The following is a 14,859-nucleotide window of genomic DNA, read 5'->3' on the forward strand; positions in this document are numbered from 1 at the left end:
ACTGAAGGATGATATGATAGTGATGATTTCATTTTTACTATTGCATCTTCCTTCTAGGTAATACCATCATCCTTCCATTATTATCTTAGTCTTGTCTAGCATAATTTGGATTAAATCATATGAAATAATTTTTACAATGATGAAATAGTCTTTCATGGTATAAGAGTGTCAAAATCTTGATGTGTTTTAAATTTATAAAAATCCTATGAATCTATGGTAATTGCAAGATAAATTGAGCTGCATTCTATATTTAAAAAAATTTTTTTTTTAGTTGTAGATGGACACGATACCTTTATTTATTTATTTTTATGTGGTGTTAAGGATCAAACCCAGTGCCTCACACGTGCTAGGTAAGCTCTCTACCACTGAGCCACAGTCCCAGCCCCATTCTATTTTTTTTTTTAATATTTATTTTTTAGTTTTCAGCAGACACAACATCTTTTGTTTTTGTTTGTGGTGTTGAGGATCGAACCCTGGCCGAACGCATGCCAGGTGAGCATGCTACCTCTTGAGCCACATCCCCATTCTATTTTTTACATATAAGTTTGGTTATTGTTCTTTAAAAGACTACTAAGAAAGAATAACATAAAATATCAATTATAAATTGCTAGAACTCAACAACTAGATTTGGGTCTGGGGGTTCTATTAAGCCTCTGTTCTCAACTGGGAGAGCATGTTAAACCTGCATGGCTGCTGGGTGTGTTGGTGCATGTCTGCAATCCCAGCTACTCCCACTTACCTGGGAGGCTGAGGCAGGAAGATTGTAAGTTCTAGGCCAGACTGGGCAATTTAGTAACACCCTGTCTCAAAAAAAATGGGCTGGGGATGTAGCTCAGTGGCAGAGCACCCCTGGGTTCAATCTCTAGTACTGCAAAAGCAAAACAAAATACTCTGCATGGCTAAGGGGTCTATCTATGCTTAAGATTTTCATGGTCTTCCTAGAGAATGGTAACAGGCTCTCTCATTCAAGAGTCAGCCTTGGATACAAAGGGCAGGGAAATCGGAGCCAAGGAGATTCTCTGTATGATCTCTAGCTAACCAATAAGTCCTAGGAGATTAGAACACTTGGTGTGTTCCCTTCTGATTATTTTCTGGTGAGCCTCACTCTTTAAGGGCTTAAACCCTCATCCAGTTAGAGGCTCAAGGGCAGACAATATCCTATCAGACCAGGATTTCTCGGGTGGAATTGATGGTAGTTTCTACTTCTTTCTATACAACTGTGGTGTGCTTAACAAGATTGTTTCCTTAGCAGAGCCTGGGTGAGGCAGCATGGAGAGCAGCCTTTGGAGAAGGCTGGGCCCAGGTTTGAATCCTCACTCTGCCACTGTTTACCATCCCAGTAACCTTAAGTAAGTCACTTCATAATTTGTGTGTGTGTGTGTGTGTGTGTGTGTGTGTGTGTGGTGCTGGGGGCCTAATCCAAGGCCTTGTGCATGCTAGGCAAGTACTCTACCACTGAGCTATACCCTCAACCCCACTTGACAATTCTGTTTCCTCATTTGTGAGGATAGAGGCAGATGGTGATAGTGCCTACCTCAAAGGTATAACGTACAAATCCAGGAAATTTGATTGAGTGTATTTTGTAAGTGGCCTTGTTTCAGGCACTGAGGGATAGAGGTGAAGCTCACAACAGGCCTTAGGGCCTCCTCTGGGTGTGTTTTAGGAACTTAGAGATGTCACATAAAAAGCCTGGGTTATATGCTAGATGATAAAAGAGGGGCAACAGATATGGAACACAAGAAGAGAGTGGGTAACTCGGGTGTAGGGTATCAGGTGTGCCTAGGCACACAAAATAGGAAAGAACATTGGCACTGGGGACAAAATGGTGAGCATGGAAGAAATGAGGCACTCTGCCTGGCACAGAAAATATCCAACTCGGGTAAGATGCTCTTTTTGAAAGAGTTTGCCCTGGATGTCCTTTTTCCTGGATAGGTAAATAATGTGGTACCTTCTTAGTTTTGTTCTGTTACTCATGGGGTGGGATAGGCAGGGTTGGTGGGTCTGGGCTTCCCCTCCCCTCCCCCTGCTGCCATTATCAGTTGTGTCCAGATGGTCACAGGCTCCCTAATCTGGGATAATCGGTGGGTCACAGCCCAGCTGGGACCTGGGTCTTTGTGTCTGGCTATGATGTGCCAGCCCCAGCTGGAAAGACTGCAGACAGGCCCTGGGGCTCTGGAAGATGGGGAGGGCAGGGGGTCTGGCCCTGTTCTGGAGGGAGATATGAGGAACAGATGATAACTCCTCTTCAAAAGGCAATCTGAGCATAAATAAGGGGGCTTCTGCAGATGGGCCTGGCCAGGGCCTCCAGCCTTGGGCTTAGCTTCAAAATCTGCCTGGTTTGTTTTGTTCCCTCTCTATTAAGCACACCCCGACCTACCCAGCAGTTTTGTCACTGCCCCTAGAGCCTCAGGCCACACCATGTGTTTATAATGGCATCAGGAACTTGTGCCTAATATTGATGTTGGGGATCTGGCAGGTCCAGGTGCACAGCCAGGCTGGCTGGGTTCTCAGGCCTGTGACTCTGGTGCCCTTCATCCTTCATGAAATATTTCATACTTTTAGAAAATGTCCAGTGCTGTTTTGAAGGTAAATGAGGTAATGAGTGTTTTATGGGCGGAATAGGTATCCCTCTAAAGTTCATAATGGAACCCAATACCTAACGTATTGTGAGGTTTGGCCTTTGGGGAACTCATGAAGTCACTTGAGACTAGTGCCTTTTTGAAGGGAGATGCTTTGCCCACTTCCATTAGGTGAGGTCACAGTAAGAAAGCGCCATCTGTGAAGCAGAACCCTCACCAGACACTAAGTCTGCTGGTGCCTTGATCCTGAACTTCCCTACACAACTGTGAAAAATAAATTTCTATTGTTTACAAGTTGCTTAGTCTAAGGTTATTTTGATACAGCAGCTCGATGGATTAAGATGGTATAAAAGTGCTTTGAAAACAATAAAAGCAGGGCGCAGATGTTAGGGATTGCATCTCCAGGCCATGGAGGCTCACTTTGGAATACACACACACCAACCTTTGAATGAGGTTTTATTTTCACAAGAAAAGGGGGCAGTAAGTTAAAGGGCCATTGACGTTGGAGGTTCCAGGAGGGGAGAGTGGTATGCCTGAGTTCTCCCTGCCTGTTCCTGGCTCAGGCAGTCCCAATCTGAATCACCTGCCCAGGCTCTGAACAATAGTAACACAGCCATGGGAGCTGGTACAGCGCTGCAGGGATGGCTGGGCCTCCACCTGCCCACTGCTGGGGTCAAAGGTGAAGACCCTATCGGTGCTTTCCCCATGATCATCCCGCCCGCCGAGGATGTGGACCTTCCCATCACACACAGTCAAGCCACAGCTCTCCTGGATGGACAAAGAGAGACAGTCAACTCTGGGGTCCAGCCTGGGGCTCCCTACTACAATCCTAGCTGACCAGACCAGATAATAGAAACTTTCCCTACAAACGTAGGGAGGTAGAAATTAGAGTTCAGGCTCTGGCTTGACCCTTCTTAAATGAGGCATAATCAGGTCATCTGCTCTGGGCCTTAAGTTTCCTCATCTGCAAAGGGTGAAGAATAATAGTACTTTCTTCATAGGGTACTCTTCCATAGTTAATGGGAATAAGTATGTAAAGCATTGTACATAGTGCCTTAGGAGGCATAGGCAATATTGCCTGGGATATAGTAAATACACCGGGAATGATAATCACACCACCAACACCTAAGAAGCCAGAAATCTGGTTCTTAGGAATGCTGAAGGTCAGGATTGGCAGGGACCACCAGTCCAACCACACCTCCCCATAGTCTCTGGAGTCTCTGGAAGGAGATAGAAAGTCCAGGAGACAAGGAACTATAGGCACCAGAGTAGCTGACCTGGACCTCCTGTTTGTGGTACTACTGGAGCAAGTAACTTAGCAGAATCCTCCCCCACTTCCCACTGCACAACATGTTGTCAGCTGGTGGCCTTTGGGGGTAGGAAAAAACACACTGAAGGGTCATTGAGATCAACCCTTCACTCAAAGATACAGCACTTGCAGTTCTAGGCATTGCCTTAATATGTCCTAATCGGTGGCCTTGGCCTCTCTAAGGCCAGCTGCCTCATCTGTGAAAGTTTGATCATTACTGGGAGGACAGAGCTAGAGAATCATGTACCATGTAAGATCCACTTTCCTGAATGGACCATTGATTGCCAGGGCCCAGGCTAGGGATCCTCCACTTACCACGGGACTGGGAAGGACAGCAGCCTCCCCCCAGACATCTGTGCCAGGGTCATAGGTGAAGATTTTGCTCAGGAGGCCCCCCACCACATAGATGGTATCCTCAAGGGAGACAGCTTCAAGACACCGCTGGGAGAAAGGCGCTGGTGACCGCAGGCTCCACTGGCCCTCCTTGGGGTCAAAGCACTGTACCTGAGGGGCAGGAAAGCAGTGGTGGTGAAGCTTATCTCCAAGTGCCCCATTGCCTGTGTCCTGCCACTTCGTTCCCCAGGGATACTCAGCACACCACCAATATCAACCAGGCTTGGGCTAGTGTCTGGAATGTAGAGACCTACTGTCCCTGCTATCAGCCTAGTTCTGCTTTCTATGTTCTATCCCCGATCCCTGGATGCCCTTTGTCAAAAGCCTCCTCATCTTTCAAGGTCCAGCTCAAATGTCACCCACTCCTAAAGCCCTTCCGGGTGTTTCCTGCCTCCTCCACCAAAGGAACAGTATCTTTAATGGAGGAGAAATTAGGTCCTAATGAGATTAATCATCTGAGCCCAATATCAAGCTGGGAGAGGTTCATGTCCTAGCTGAAGGTACTATCCATGTTCCTCCTTTTTCCTCAACAGAGATTTGTCCCTGGTTGTATACATTGTCAATCCTCTTTCATGGTGCTCTGGGTGTTCCAGCTAACGCACCTTGCAGCCTGCTGCTACAGGCCTTTCAGGGGTGCACACCTGTAGCTGGCTGCCTGTTTACCATTACTATCTTTCCTCAGTTGTATCCTTGGAGGCCTCCCAGAATAGCCTTTAATAAATGAGTGCTACATGAGAAGGTGTGGAATGGCACCAACCACTACTGGTGTCCCCTATTCCACTCCAGGAAGGTTTGTTGGAGAAATGGGGTCCTGGGAATTAGGAGGAGTGAGGGTTCCTAATTTGGAAAAAATTTGGGTACCAGGACCACAAGCTTGTGAGGCCATCAGGGGAGGGAGGGAGCAGCCATGAAAAGATAAGTTTTTATTCACAAAAAAACTAAAAGCTATAATAGATTAGTAGACTATAGTTCATCCACCCAGGGAATGTTACAGACACTGAAATGATGGCCATTAAGTTCTAAGCATGTGGAAAGTGCTTTTACTTAAACTAGAAAGCAGAATGCAAAATTTTACAGTTAAGAACATAAAACTAATACAGAAAAGCAAAAGTCAATTTGTGGAAACCTGGAAAGCAATATACCAAAATATTTGTAGTACTTATGCTTAGGTGGTGGGGCTGTTACCTTTCCTTCTAGACTTTCAATGAATGTATTTTTGGAGAGGGATGGTGAAAAAACTTCAATCCTACCCCTGCCCTCACTTAATTTTTAAATCTATGAGACCCATATGGATGGGATCAGCCCGAATACTCAAGTCCAGGTGTGCTGCTGGTGTGACACTCGGGTCATTTCTCTGAATTCATTGCCGTGCCTGAAATCTTAGGCTGACTCCTGGGCTGCTGATGTGATTGAGAAAATGGACCAGCACACGCAAACACCCAAGTTTACGGCTGACGCACAGTAAGCACCGCTGATTCCCTATAACTTCTAATGCCCCTTCCACGCCCCTAGATCTGCACCCACCTTGTCGGTATTGAAGCCATCCTGCCCAGCGCCCCCGATAACGTAGAGACGACCAGCACAGGTCGCCACCGCCGCAGAGCTCACCGCCTCTGGCAGGGGCGCGGCCGCGGTCCAGGTGTTAAAGAAAGGGTCATAGCGCTCCATGCTGCGCAGGCGCCGAAGGCCATCGAAACCACCCACCGCGAACAGCTGTAGGTGAGAACATCAGCGGCGGCGTCTGGAGTCAGGGCCATTGGCGAATCTGCGGCTCCACCGCTTTAGTCTGAGTGGGCAACTGTCACCACCCCAGCTTCCAAATAAACATGGGCAAATCTTAAGCACAGACACCACCTGGGCATCTTTCACCCAGTTAGGGAACTTCGCTGAGATGCTTCCTCTCCTTAATGAGGCTGGTCTCTAAAATGACTAATGAATGCAGATTACAAATACCTGATGCTTACTAATAACAGCTAGAGTATTACCACCTCCACTTAATTGATGCTAAAAAGCACTTCTGTGCCGGGCTTGGTGGCGCACCCCTGTAATACCGGCGGCTAGGGAAGCTGAGACAGGAGGGTCACAGCAATGACCAGGCGCTAAGCAACTCAGACCCTGTCTCCAAATAAAATACAAAATAGGGCTGGAGAATGTGGCTTAGTGGCATCCCTGGGTTCAACCCCTGGTGCCAAATAAATAGATTTTTTTCCTTCCTTCCTTTTGGTACTGGAGATTGAACTCAGGGGCACTCAACCACTGATCAAAATCCCCAGCCCTTTCTTATATTTTATTTAGAGACAGGGTCTTCTGAGTTGATTAAGGCCTTGATATGTTGCTGAGGCTGGCTTTGAACTCCCGATCTTCCTGCCTCATCCTCCAAACTATTGGGATCACAAGCGTGCACTGCTGAACCCAGCATTTCTGTGTTTTTGATTTCAGGATGTAGTTTATAAAGATAATTGGCAGAATTTTTTTCTTTTTTTCTTTCTTTTTTTTTTTTTTTTTTTTTTGTGCTGGGGATTGAATCCAGGGGCACTTTTATCACTGAGCTACAAACACAGTCCTCAAAAAAAAAAAAAAAAAAAAAAAGGGAGAGAGGGCTAGGGTTGTAGCTCAATGGTAGAGTGCTTGCCTCTCACATGTGAGGTACTCACTGGGTTCAATCCTCAGCACCACATAAAAATAAATTAATTAACTAAAATGTATTGTGTCCATCTACAACTATACACACATACATACACACACACACACACACTATATATATATATATATATATATATATATATATAATTATAATTATACTTTGAGACAGGATCTCCCTAAGTTGCTGAAGATCTCCCTGAATTACTGAGGCTAACCTAAACTTGCAATCCTCCTGCCTTAGCCTCCCAAGTTGCAAGGATTACAGGCATGCACTACCAACACCCAACTAGAAGTTTTTGTCTTAAGTGGAAGAGTCAAGTTTCAAACCTGGACTGTTTGGCCCCACAGCTCACACCTTTGATCACTAGCCTGCATTATTACAGTAATGGCTATTATTGTTAGCATTAGTATTATTATGTGATCCCTTTCCTTTCTTGGACCTCAGATCCCTTCTTACTTCTGGAGGTTCATAGAGAGCCTTCCCCCAGATGGTTCACATCTGTGTCTTGGGTCCCACGGTAATAATCACATTGTATGCCTACCTGACCCTGCACAGCTGCCATCTTGTGCCTCCACCTCCCCTTGTGCAGCGAGGCTACTTTGATCCAGGTGTGCAGATGGGAGCTAAACATCCACATATCACGGCTGTTGATATGACCCCCTAGGGAGAAATAAGCAACCGTTGCCTCCAGGCCCTCTTGCTATCCCCAGCACCCCCCAAAAAACAGAAACACAGACGCCCAAAGGAAGGGTTAAGGATAGAAAGTAGAAAGGACATCCTCTGAGCCATTGTAAGACCCTCTGATCCCAGACTGCTTTGAATGAAGAGAAGATCTTGAGTTAGGGCTCTTGAGGAACAGAATAAGGAAGAAAGAGATAATCTTCACTGGGTACCTTGGGTGCTTTGTACTCAGGGAAGCAAATGTCGGAGTGGGGACTCTAGGCAAGGGTAGGAGTTTCAGGAATGTTCTGGAGACCAGGGGAAAGCACAGCCATCTGCACAGGGATGGGGGAAGGGGTAGAGGGTAAGGCAGTAATCCTACATCACTTCTGCTTTCACCTTCATGATTTCATTTCTATTCTCAACCCTCCATGAGAAGCAGGAATTATGATACCTAGTTTCCTTAAGCAAACTCATGAGACGTGGGAGTTCAGGAATGACCTGCTGAATGCCTCATGTTCTGGCTCCCAAGCCCAGCACTTATGCTGCTGAAGGACACCACTAGCTACACCAGTGTGTCCCCCTGCTAGACTACATACCTCTTCTGCCAATATCTGTAGGTTCTATCAGGCAAAGTCCCGCCCCTGTCTCCCAACTGGAGGGGAAAAATAAAGGGGCGGTGTACAGGAGGCTCTGAGCCAATTCTGTAGGGCTCCTGCTGTGGCCCCGCCCTCACCAGAAACGTAGACGTCATTGCGAAGAGCACAGGCCGCAAACTCTGAGCGCGTGTAGCCAGGCAGGCTGGGCAGTGGGGTCCAGCGCTGGCTCTCTGGGTGGTATGCATCGGTGAAAGGTAGCTTCAGGAGACCCTTGCGGTCACAACCACCAATGACCACGATCACTTCAGCCAGGTCCATGAATCTGGCGTGGGGATAAACCCAAGGCCTGTTGACCAGCAACCAAGGTGTAGCCCTTTCTCACCCTCTTGCTGACCACACTACAGTACTTCTGCCCTTCCATACCTAAATACCCACCTCTCCAGGGACCCCACTGAACGCCATCACTGCCAACCTTCCCTTTGGTTACCAATGGGAAAAGGTCACGAATTTTATTCTGTTCACTTCTGAGTTACAGAAAAAAAAAGAAACTTTAAAAAGTCCTTCCCCATAAAAATCACCTCGTTTAATCATTATGACTATGGTAGGAGGTAGGGATTACTACCCCTTTTACAGGGGAGGAAACAGGATCACAGGCTACAGCTTGCTCAAAGCCAGATCCCATTTCGTCTGAGACGAATCCATCCTCTTCACACTTTTCTGGCTTCCATCCCCCAAGCCATCCGGTAATTCCTTTGAATAGGACTGCTCACTCTTTCAGCAAAGCAACCCTTCCCCGAACCCCTCCACCCTTCAGGCTTCTGATCTCACCAGATTTTCCAAACCCTTAACTCAGCGGTTTCCTTATTCCTTTGACAGTTAAGAATTATTTCTGCCCCAGTAAGGCCCTGGCCTTACTGTTAAGAGATTTAGTGGGTAAAAGTGTCATCCCCTTCTTTTGTCCTTGAGGTGACAGATTATCTTGGACTACTCCACCCTTAGTCTCCTGGTCTGGCATTCTGGGGATTGGGGTAAAACCCTTATTTAACTCTCCATGTCTCCGCCCATTTATATCAATCGCTAGTCACTGGGCTCCTAGAGAGCAAGGGTTGTTTCCAAAGCACTCAGAGTTATAGATGATCTGCAAGAAAAAGAGTGTGTTCCAGGACGACCTCTGTGCCTCTCCCAACTGCTCTGTTATCTCCTGGAGGGCAGTATTCTGGGCACTAGGCCTATGAAATGTTGCACGAATGACTGAATTTCATTCAAGACGCACGACTAAGTGAATTAAGTAATGGTGAAAGAATGAGTGGGTAGTTGAAGAACTCGGAACTAGCGGAGGGTGGGAGGAAGGGAAGCGGCGGCCGGCCGTACCTCCGCGGCCGGGCCCGCAGCGCGCCGGCCTCTCGGCCCAGGATGAAGCTGGCGCGGGCCTCGAGCAGCAGAGGACGGCACTCGCCGCAGGCCTGCAGCAACTCATCAGCTTCCACTTTCTCCAGGAAGTAGGCGGGCGCCAGCAGCGGGAGACGCACGTGCTCCAGCAGGCGCCGCAGCTGCCCGCGGCGGGCGGGCGCGTCGTGCCGCACCCAGCGCATGGCTGCCTCGAATACCGCCTCTTCTCGTGCCACTCCCAGCGCGGGGTCCGCCAGCAGCGCCGCCACTTCGTCGGGTGCCAGCTCCAGGAAGTCAGCGTGGCGTGCCACCTCGGAGAAGGCTTGGCGCAGCACGCGGCCGCAGCGCTCTGCCAGAGAGGCGAGCGAGAAAGCGGCGGCTACTCGGCGCAGCGCCAGGCTGTTGTGGGCGCGCAGGCGGCCCTCGAGGAAGCGAGCGCAGACCTCGCGCAGGCCCACCACTCCCAGCCGCTCGGCCAGCGCCAGCACGGCGGCCGCCTCCTCCTCGGCGCGCAGCCGCACGCCCGCGCCGTAGACGTAGTCGAGCACCACGGCTAGCGCCGCAGCCGCTGCCCTGCCTGTCGGCCCGCTGCCAGGCTCCTCGGGTGACATCTGTACCACGGGCACCACGGCGAGGCAGCGCTCAGGTCGACCGGCCCCGAACAGGCTGCGAAAGTAGGCGCTGCCCGCGCTGAGCGCGGCACGGTGACAGGGGAAGTCGCGGCCACCGGCGCGCAGAACCACGTCGGTGAGGATGCCATTTCGCCGATACGCGTTGAGGGTCTGCAGGACGCGCTGCGCGTGGCAGGACGCTTTGCACGGCGCCTCGCAGCCCCTCTCGGAATCCTGCGGCCCGGGGGCCTCCCGCATCCTGCAGGGTGGAGAACACAGCGTCGGGAAATTTTCCTGCGAGGCTGGCTTAGGATCAGGAGGCACTACTCGCGACCCAAACCAGCCACTTATTCTTTAGTTCGCTCACTGGTTTACTCTTGCACGCACAAACGTAACGTGTGCTTGGATTCATTCAGACGCTCTTCTAACCAGACTCGTGGCTCTAATCTAGCCTCTGCCCTATCCGTACCACCTCCTCCCGTCACCCACTAAAGCCATATTGCCCTTTTTTCTTCAGACTTGCTAAGCTTTTTTCTATCAGTCTCCGCAGGAGGCAGATGGCAGGCTCTCAAATAGGGTAATTTGTGGAGAGTCCAATAAAGGAACGGTTTACAAAAACCTAAGCAGTATTTAGGGATAGAACAGTGCCACGGGGTTACCAGCAGTAGGGAATCTTCATCACCAAGGTCTGAAGGAGGGAGGGTTCCAGGAACATGGACAAAATATCTCTATAAGGACGGTTCCATGACAGGAGCTGCAGTATTTGATTAAGGGTTTCAGGATACCCTAGGGACCCCAGTGTGTGCGTACGAATGTGCACACAGGTGCGCAATAATTATCTCCCTTTCTCCAACTTTGCTGCTGCTCTCCCGTAGGTGTAGGTACTTCCTGTTGACCAAACTCTGATTATATTAATTTAATGTCTGCCCCACCCTCACAGCACAGCATCATGCTATAGTAAGTGCTTAGACCTGTTCAAAGTCGAGTGAATGTAATGAAACAAGTATTTATTCAGAGACTTCCCAGAGGTCACAGTTTGGCAGAGGTCCCCTGGGGGAAGTATGAAGAATCTAGGGAGCTCACAGAATGGGTAGTAAACTCAATTTGAGGGGATTCAGGGGAAGTGTTCCTGAGGGGTCCTTCAAACTGAGAAGGCTGGGTAGAATTAGTGAAGCCAAAGGAGTAAGGGGAAGGTACCTACTGTTGTGGGGAAGTGGAGAGAACCTGGCTCTAGCGCTCTGACCTGGATTGGGTAAGTTGTGAGCACTCAGAGGGAACCTCCCCTTCAGAGATTTGCTGCTAGGAGCAAAGGAGGGGTTAGGGTTAGGGTTGTTTGGAAGAGCTGCACTCCACAGACTGAAGAGCTGTTCCCCACTGGTTAGGGTTTGGACCTTATGAGCATACAGCCCCTGCTTGCACCCCTCTAGGGTGGGGAGCACACCTTTATGTCTTATTCCAGGGAAGCTCAGCTCTGCACTCGACCCCTTGCCTCTCTCTCCATTTCTCCTGATCTCAACTGCTGTGCCACCTCTAGAGGTGAGATCTTGCCTGGTGTCAGCCTGGTTGGCTGGGCGGTGGACTCCCTACGGTAGCTTCACAGAAAGTAAGCTTCCCGGTGGACAAGGAAGTTAACTATATTTGCCCAAGTAGAGCAGGCGGAGCCCTGACTGGCTCTGTAGAGGCTCTGCATGCCTAGCTACTCTGCCACTGGCCAGGGTGGGGGTGTGACTTGGAGCAGCCAGAGACCATCAGAGGGAGGTAAGGCAGGTCATTCCAGTGTGTTGCCCTCAGTGTATCCTAAGCCAGCCCAGGATGAAGCCACACCTGGAGGTCAGCCTCATCAGGAAGAGGAGGGACTTCTCCCCCCTGAGATGTCCCAGGGCTGGAGGGGCTCCCTGAGAGGAGGGAAGAGGTTCTGTCCTGGGAAGTGCACGTGTACTTTTTCATTCTACTGTCCACCACTCTAGGTACTGTGAACTATGGACACAGGGACTTGTGACCCAGTTTCCATCCTGAGGATTCCCAGTCTAGAGCTTGGGGGGCTCCACCCAGTTGGAATATGGAAGGTAGGGCTTCCCAGGTAGGGCTTCGTCAGCATTCTTCCATGGGGCAGTAAGCCCTGGCTAAGGTTGTGACGCAGACTGAGGCCCCACCTGTGGAAGTCGGCTCAACATGCCAACGTCCCTCTCTGTCACCCCCACACTCACTCACATGTACACAGCTCAGACTTCTGATACCACTACCACACAATCAGTCAGCCCTGCATCCTGAGCCTTGCCCAGGGCTACCTGGCACTTACCTGGCCACTCCCTCTCCCAGAGGCTCCGAAGCTGATGCTTTCACGAGGACCACTCCTGATTGTACCTGCTGCCTACACCCCAGCAGCCAGGCTCCAATGTCCCTCCCTGCCGCTCTGCCCAGACTCCCACTCAGGCTCAGCTGCTGGAGGACAAAGGGGCTGGACACCAGCAGGAGAGGAGGAGGGGAGGGGGAGGGGGAGGGGTGGACGCTGGGCTTTTGTTCCACTCTTGGACCAGCCCCAGGAGGGGAGGGGGTGGGAGTAAGAGTGGGATTGACTGTGTGTGCAACTCTGGGATCTGGTATGCCTGGGATTGGGAGTGACCTGTGCTGGCCTTGTCCCCTGTGTGTGTGTGTGTGTGTGTGTGTATGTGTGGTGTGCCCCAGGTAGGCGAGGTGGTTGTCAACGTGTTGGTGTTCCAGTGTACCTATGTGTGAATGTGGGAGTGCATGACTATAGCTTGAGGTGGTGTGGACTTGTGGATGGATGACCACACTGCTGCAGAAGTGACCAAGAATGTGACTGCCACAGATGTGGATTGAGGTTTCTGTCCTTCTGCCTCTGTGTGACTATGCTGTATCCATGTCCCTGCTTGATGGCAGACGTCATTGTGGGACTTTGCCTGACTATCTCAGTATCTGTGTCTTTTTGTTCATTTTTATGTATGTCATGAGTGTCTCAGACTTGTGTGTGTTATGGGCCTATATATATCCATGGTGTGTCTGTGTGTGTGACAGGGGTCTGTATAGCATGTGGTCCTGTGCCTGTCTGGTGTGGTATGAGTGGGGGATAGGCCCCTTGGAGGGGGCTCAGTGGGGTAGGGCATGGTGTTACTGGGCAGGCTGAGTTGGGTGGAGAGGGGCTGACTTGGCCTCCTGGAGCCAAGGAAAGGGATTCCACAGGCTGGTTCTGGATGATTTGTTGCCTCTACAAAGGCCCACAGAGCCTGACATCCAGGGGTTGCCCTCTTGGAAGGGGACAGCAATTTGGGGAGAAGATTGCTTTGATAAGAATCTGGGTAGACCCTGGGCACCTGGGACCTGGTCTGTTGTGATGGTTGTGACCCTGATTAGCACTGCCCACCTCTTGGCCTGGCTCTTCATCTCAGCAGGCAGGATACACAAGATTCCTGCTCTGCCTATCATTATTGGGTTGCTTAGAAGAAGGTGAGTGAAAGCCCTTAGAGAGGCCAGGTGTGATGAGACCCTGATCCAGGCAGAGCAGGCTCAGACAGAATGGGGGCACTCACGGTGATCTTGACCAAGTGTGTGTCCTGAGGCTTGGCTAGAGTCTGTTCTGAGGACCTGCTCCAGGGAATGGCGAACTGCCCTTATATCGCAAAAAAAAAAAAAAAAAAAAAAAAAAAAAGATTTCCTGTGTGACTATTATTTAAAGAATGTGAGATATTTGGGGGTCTTCATATCTCTTCTTGGGAAGAAGAGACTGGGGGTTCACAGAGGGGCCTGGAGAAGGTGGAAAGTGGGCTCAGACAGGATGAGGCTCCAACTTCTGAGGTCAGAAGGAAGAAAGGAGTGGTTTACAGGGGACAGCCAGAGGTCTCGGGCCCCTTCTCTGTTTCCTTGTGAAGTAGGTTGCGAGGCTGTTCTCTACAGAGAAGGGGAGGCCATGGAGGGTTCCAGGAAGGTAGGTTTCCCAGGTTATATAAGAGGAATCAGGGTGGACCATGGCTGCAGGCTTAGATGGAGAGAAGCCAGGCTGTCTGCCCATCTAAGGTAGGACCGCCCTCCAACCTCCATTATTTGGGGTGAAAGGGTGACAGCTGGACTGGCCCTGGATTGGAGGATGGGGTATGGGCTGGCTGTTCCAGTTGGGACCCCAGCCCCCTCCATCCCCACTTTCCTCTCCTAAGATTCCAGGATGTCTTAAGGTTCCCAAGTGTGGCCAGTGGGCCAGGGGGAACTGACTAGATAGGGAAGGACTGGTGTGAAAGTTTTATTCTCTTTCCTATGTGGGCCTGACAGAGGTTGGAGAGAAGGCATAACATGGTGGGGGGTGTGCATTTTGGGTAGGGCAATGCCCCCAACCCCAACACTGGCCCAGCAGTTTCACTTGCTGCCTGTGTCCAGAGAAGAGGCTGGAGCTGACCCTTGCCCCAGGAAGAAGCATTTGCCAGATATTCAGTAGCAAGGGAAAGAGGGATAGTCCTAGAGATTAACACGAGGGGTCAACATTTGGAAGGGACTCTTTTCTTTTCCCTCAAGAAGGTGCCAGAAACTTTGAGGCCCCAAGAATTCCATCTACCCTTGTCTGGAGATGAGACACATTCCTTGGCTCCCGGGAAGTGTGGCATTGGCTTCAGGCAGGCTAGAGCTGGGGTTCAGCCTCACCCTTTCCCCTTGGGACACACCCAAGTCA

The 14,859-nt window shown here is 50.2% G+C and overlaps 1 protein-coding gene across 1 annotated transcript; it reads right to left on the bottom strand.

Moving 5' to 3' along the window:
* Positions 1–3,158: 3,158 nt before the first annotated feature.
* On the bottom strand, positions 3,159–10,442 carry Klhl35 (kelch like family member 35). The gene is made up of 6 exons (XM_026387357.2): positions 9,556–10,442; positions 8,322–8,506; positions 7,467–7,585; positions 5,806–5,994; positions 4,204–4,392; positions 3,159–3,347 (listed from the first exon to the last, which is right to left on the bottom strand). The coding sequence occupies exons 1-6, from the start codon at positions 10,440–10,442 to the stop codon at positions 3,159–3,161; spliced, it is 1,758 nt and encodes a 585-aa protein (XP_026243142.1).
* Between the last annotated feature and the right edge of the window lie 4,417 nt (positions 10,443–14,859).

Source organism: Urocitellus parryii, chromosome 4 (assembly GCF_045843805.1).
Source record: "Urocitellus parryii isolate mUroPar1 chromosome 4, mUroPar1.hap1, whole genome shotgun sequence".
Lineage (NCBI taxonomy): Eukaryota > Metazoa > Chordata > Mammalia > Rodentia > Sciuridae > Urocitellus > Urocitellus parryii.

Coding starts and splice junctions, on each gene's coding strand:
- Klhl35 (XM_026387357.2), bottom strand. CDS start 10,442: ATGCGGGAGGCCCCCGGGCCGCAGGATTCCGAGAGGGGCTGCGAGGCG. Junction 5,995..7,466: donor TGGCAGCTGTGCAGGGTCAG/GTAGGCATACAA, acceptor TCTCACCTACAG/CTGTTCGCGGTGGGTGGTTT. Junction 3,348..4,203: donor CTGTCCTTCCCAGTCCCGTG/GTAAGTGGAGGA, acceptor TTGTCCATCCAG/GAGAGCTGTGGCTTGACTGT.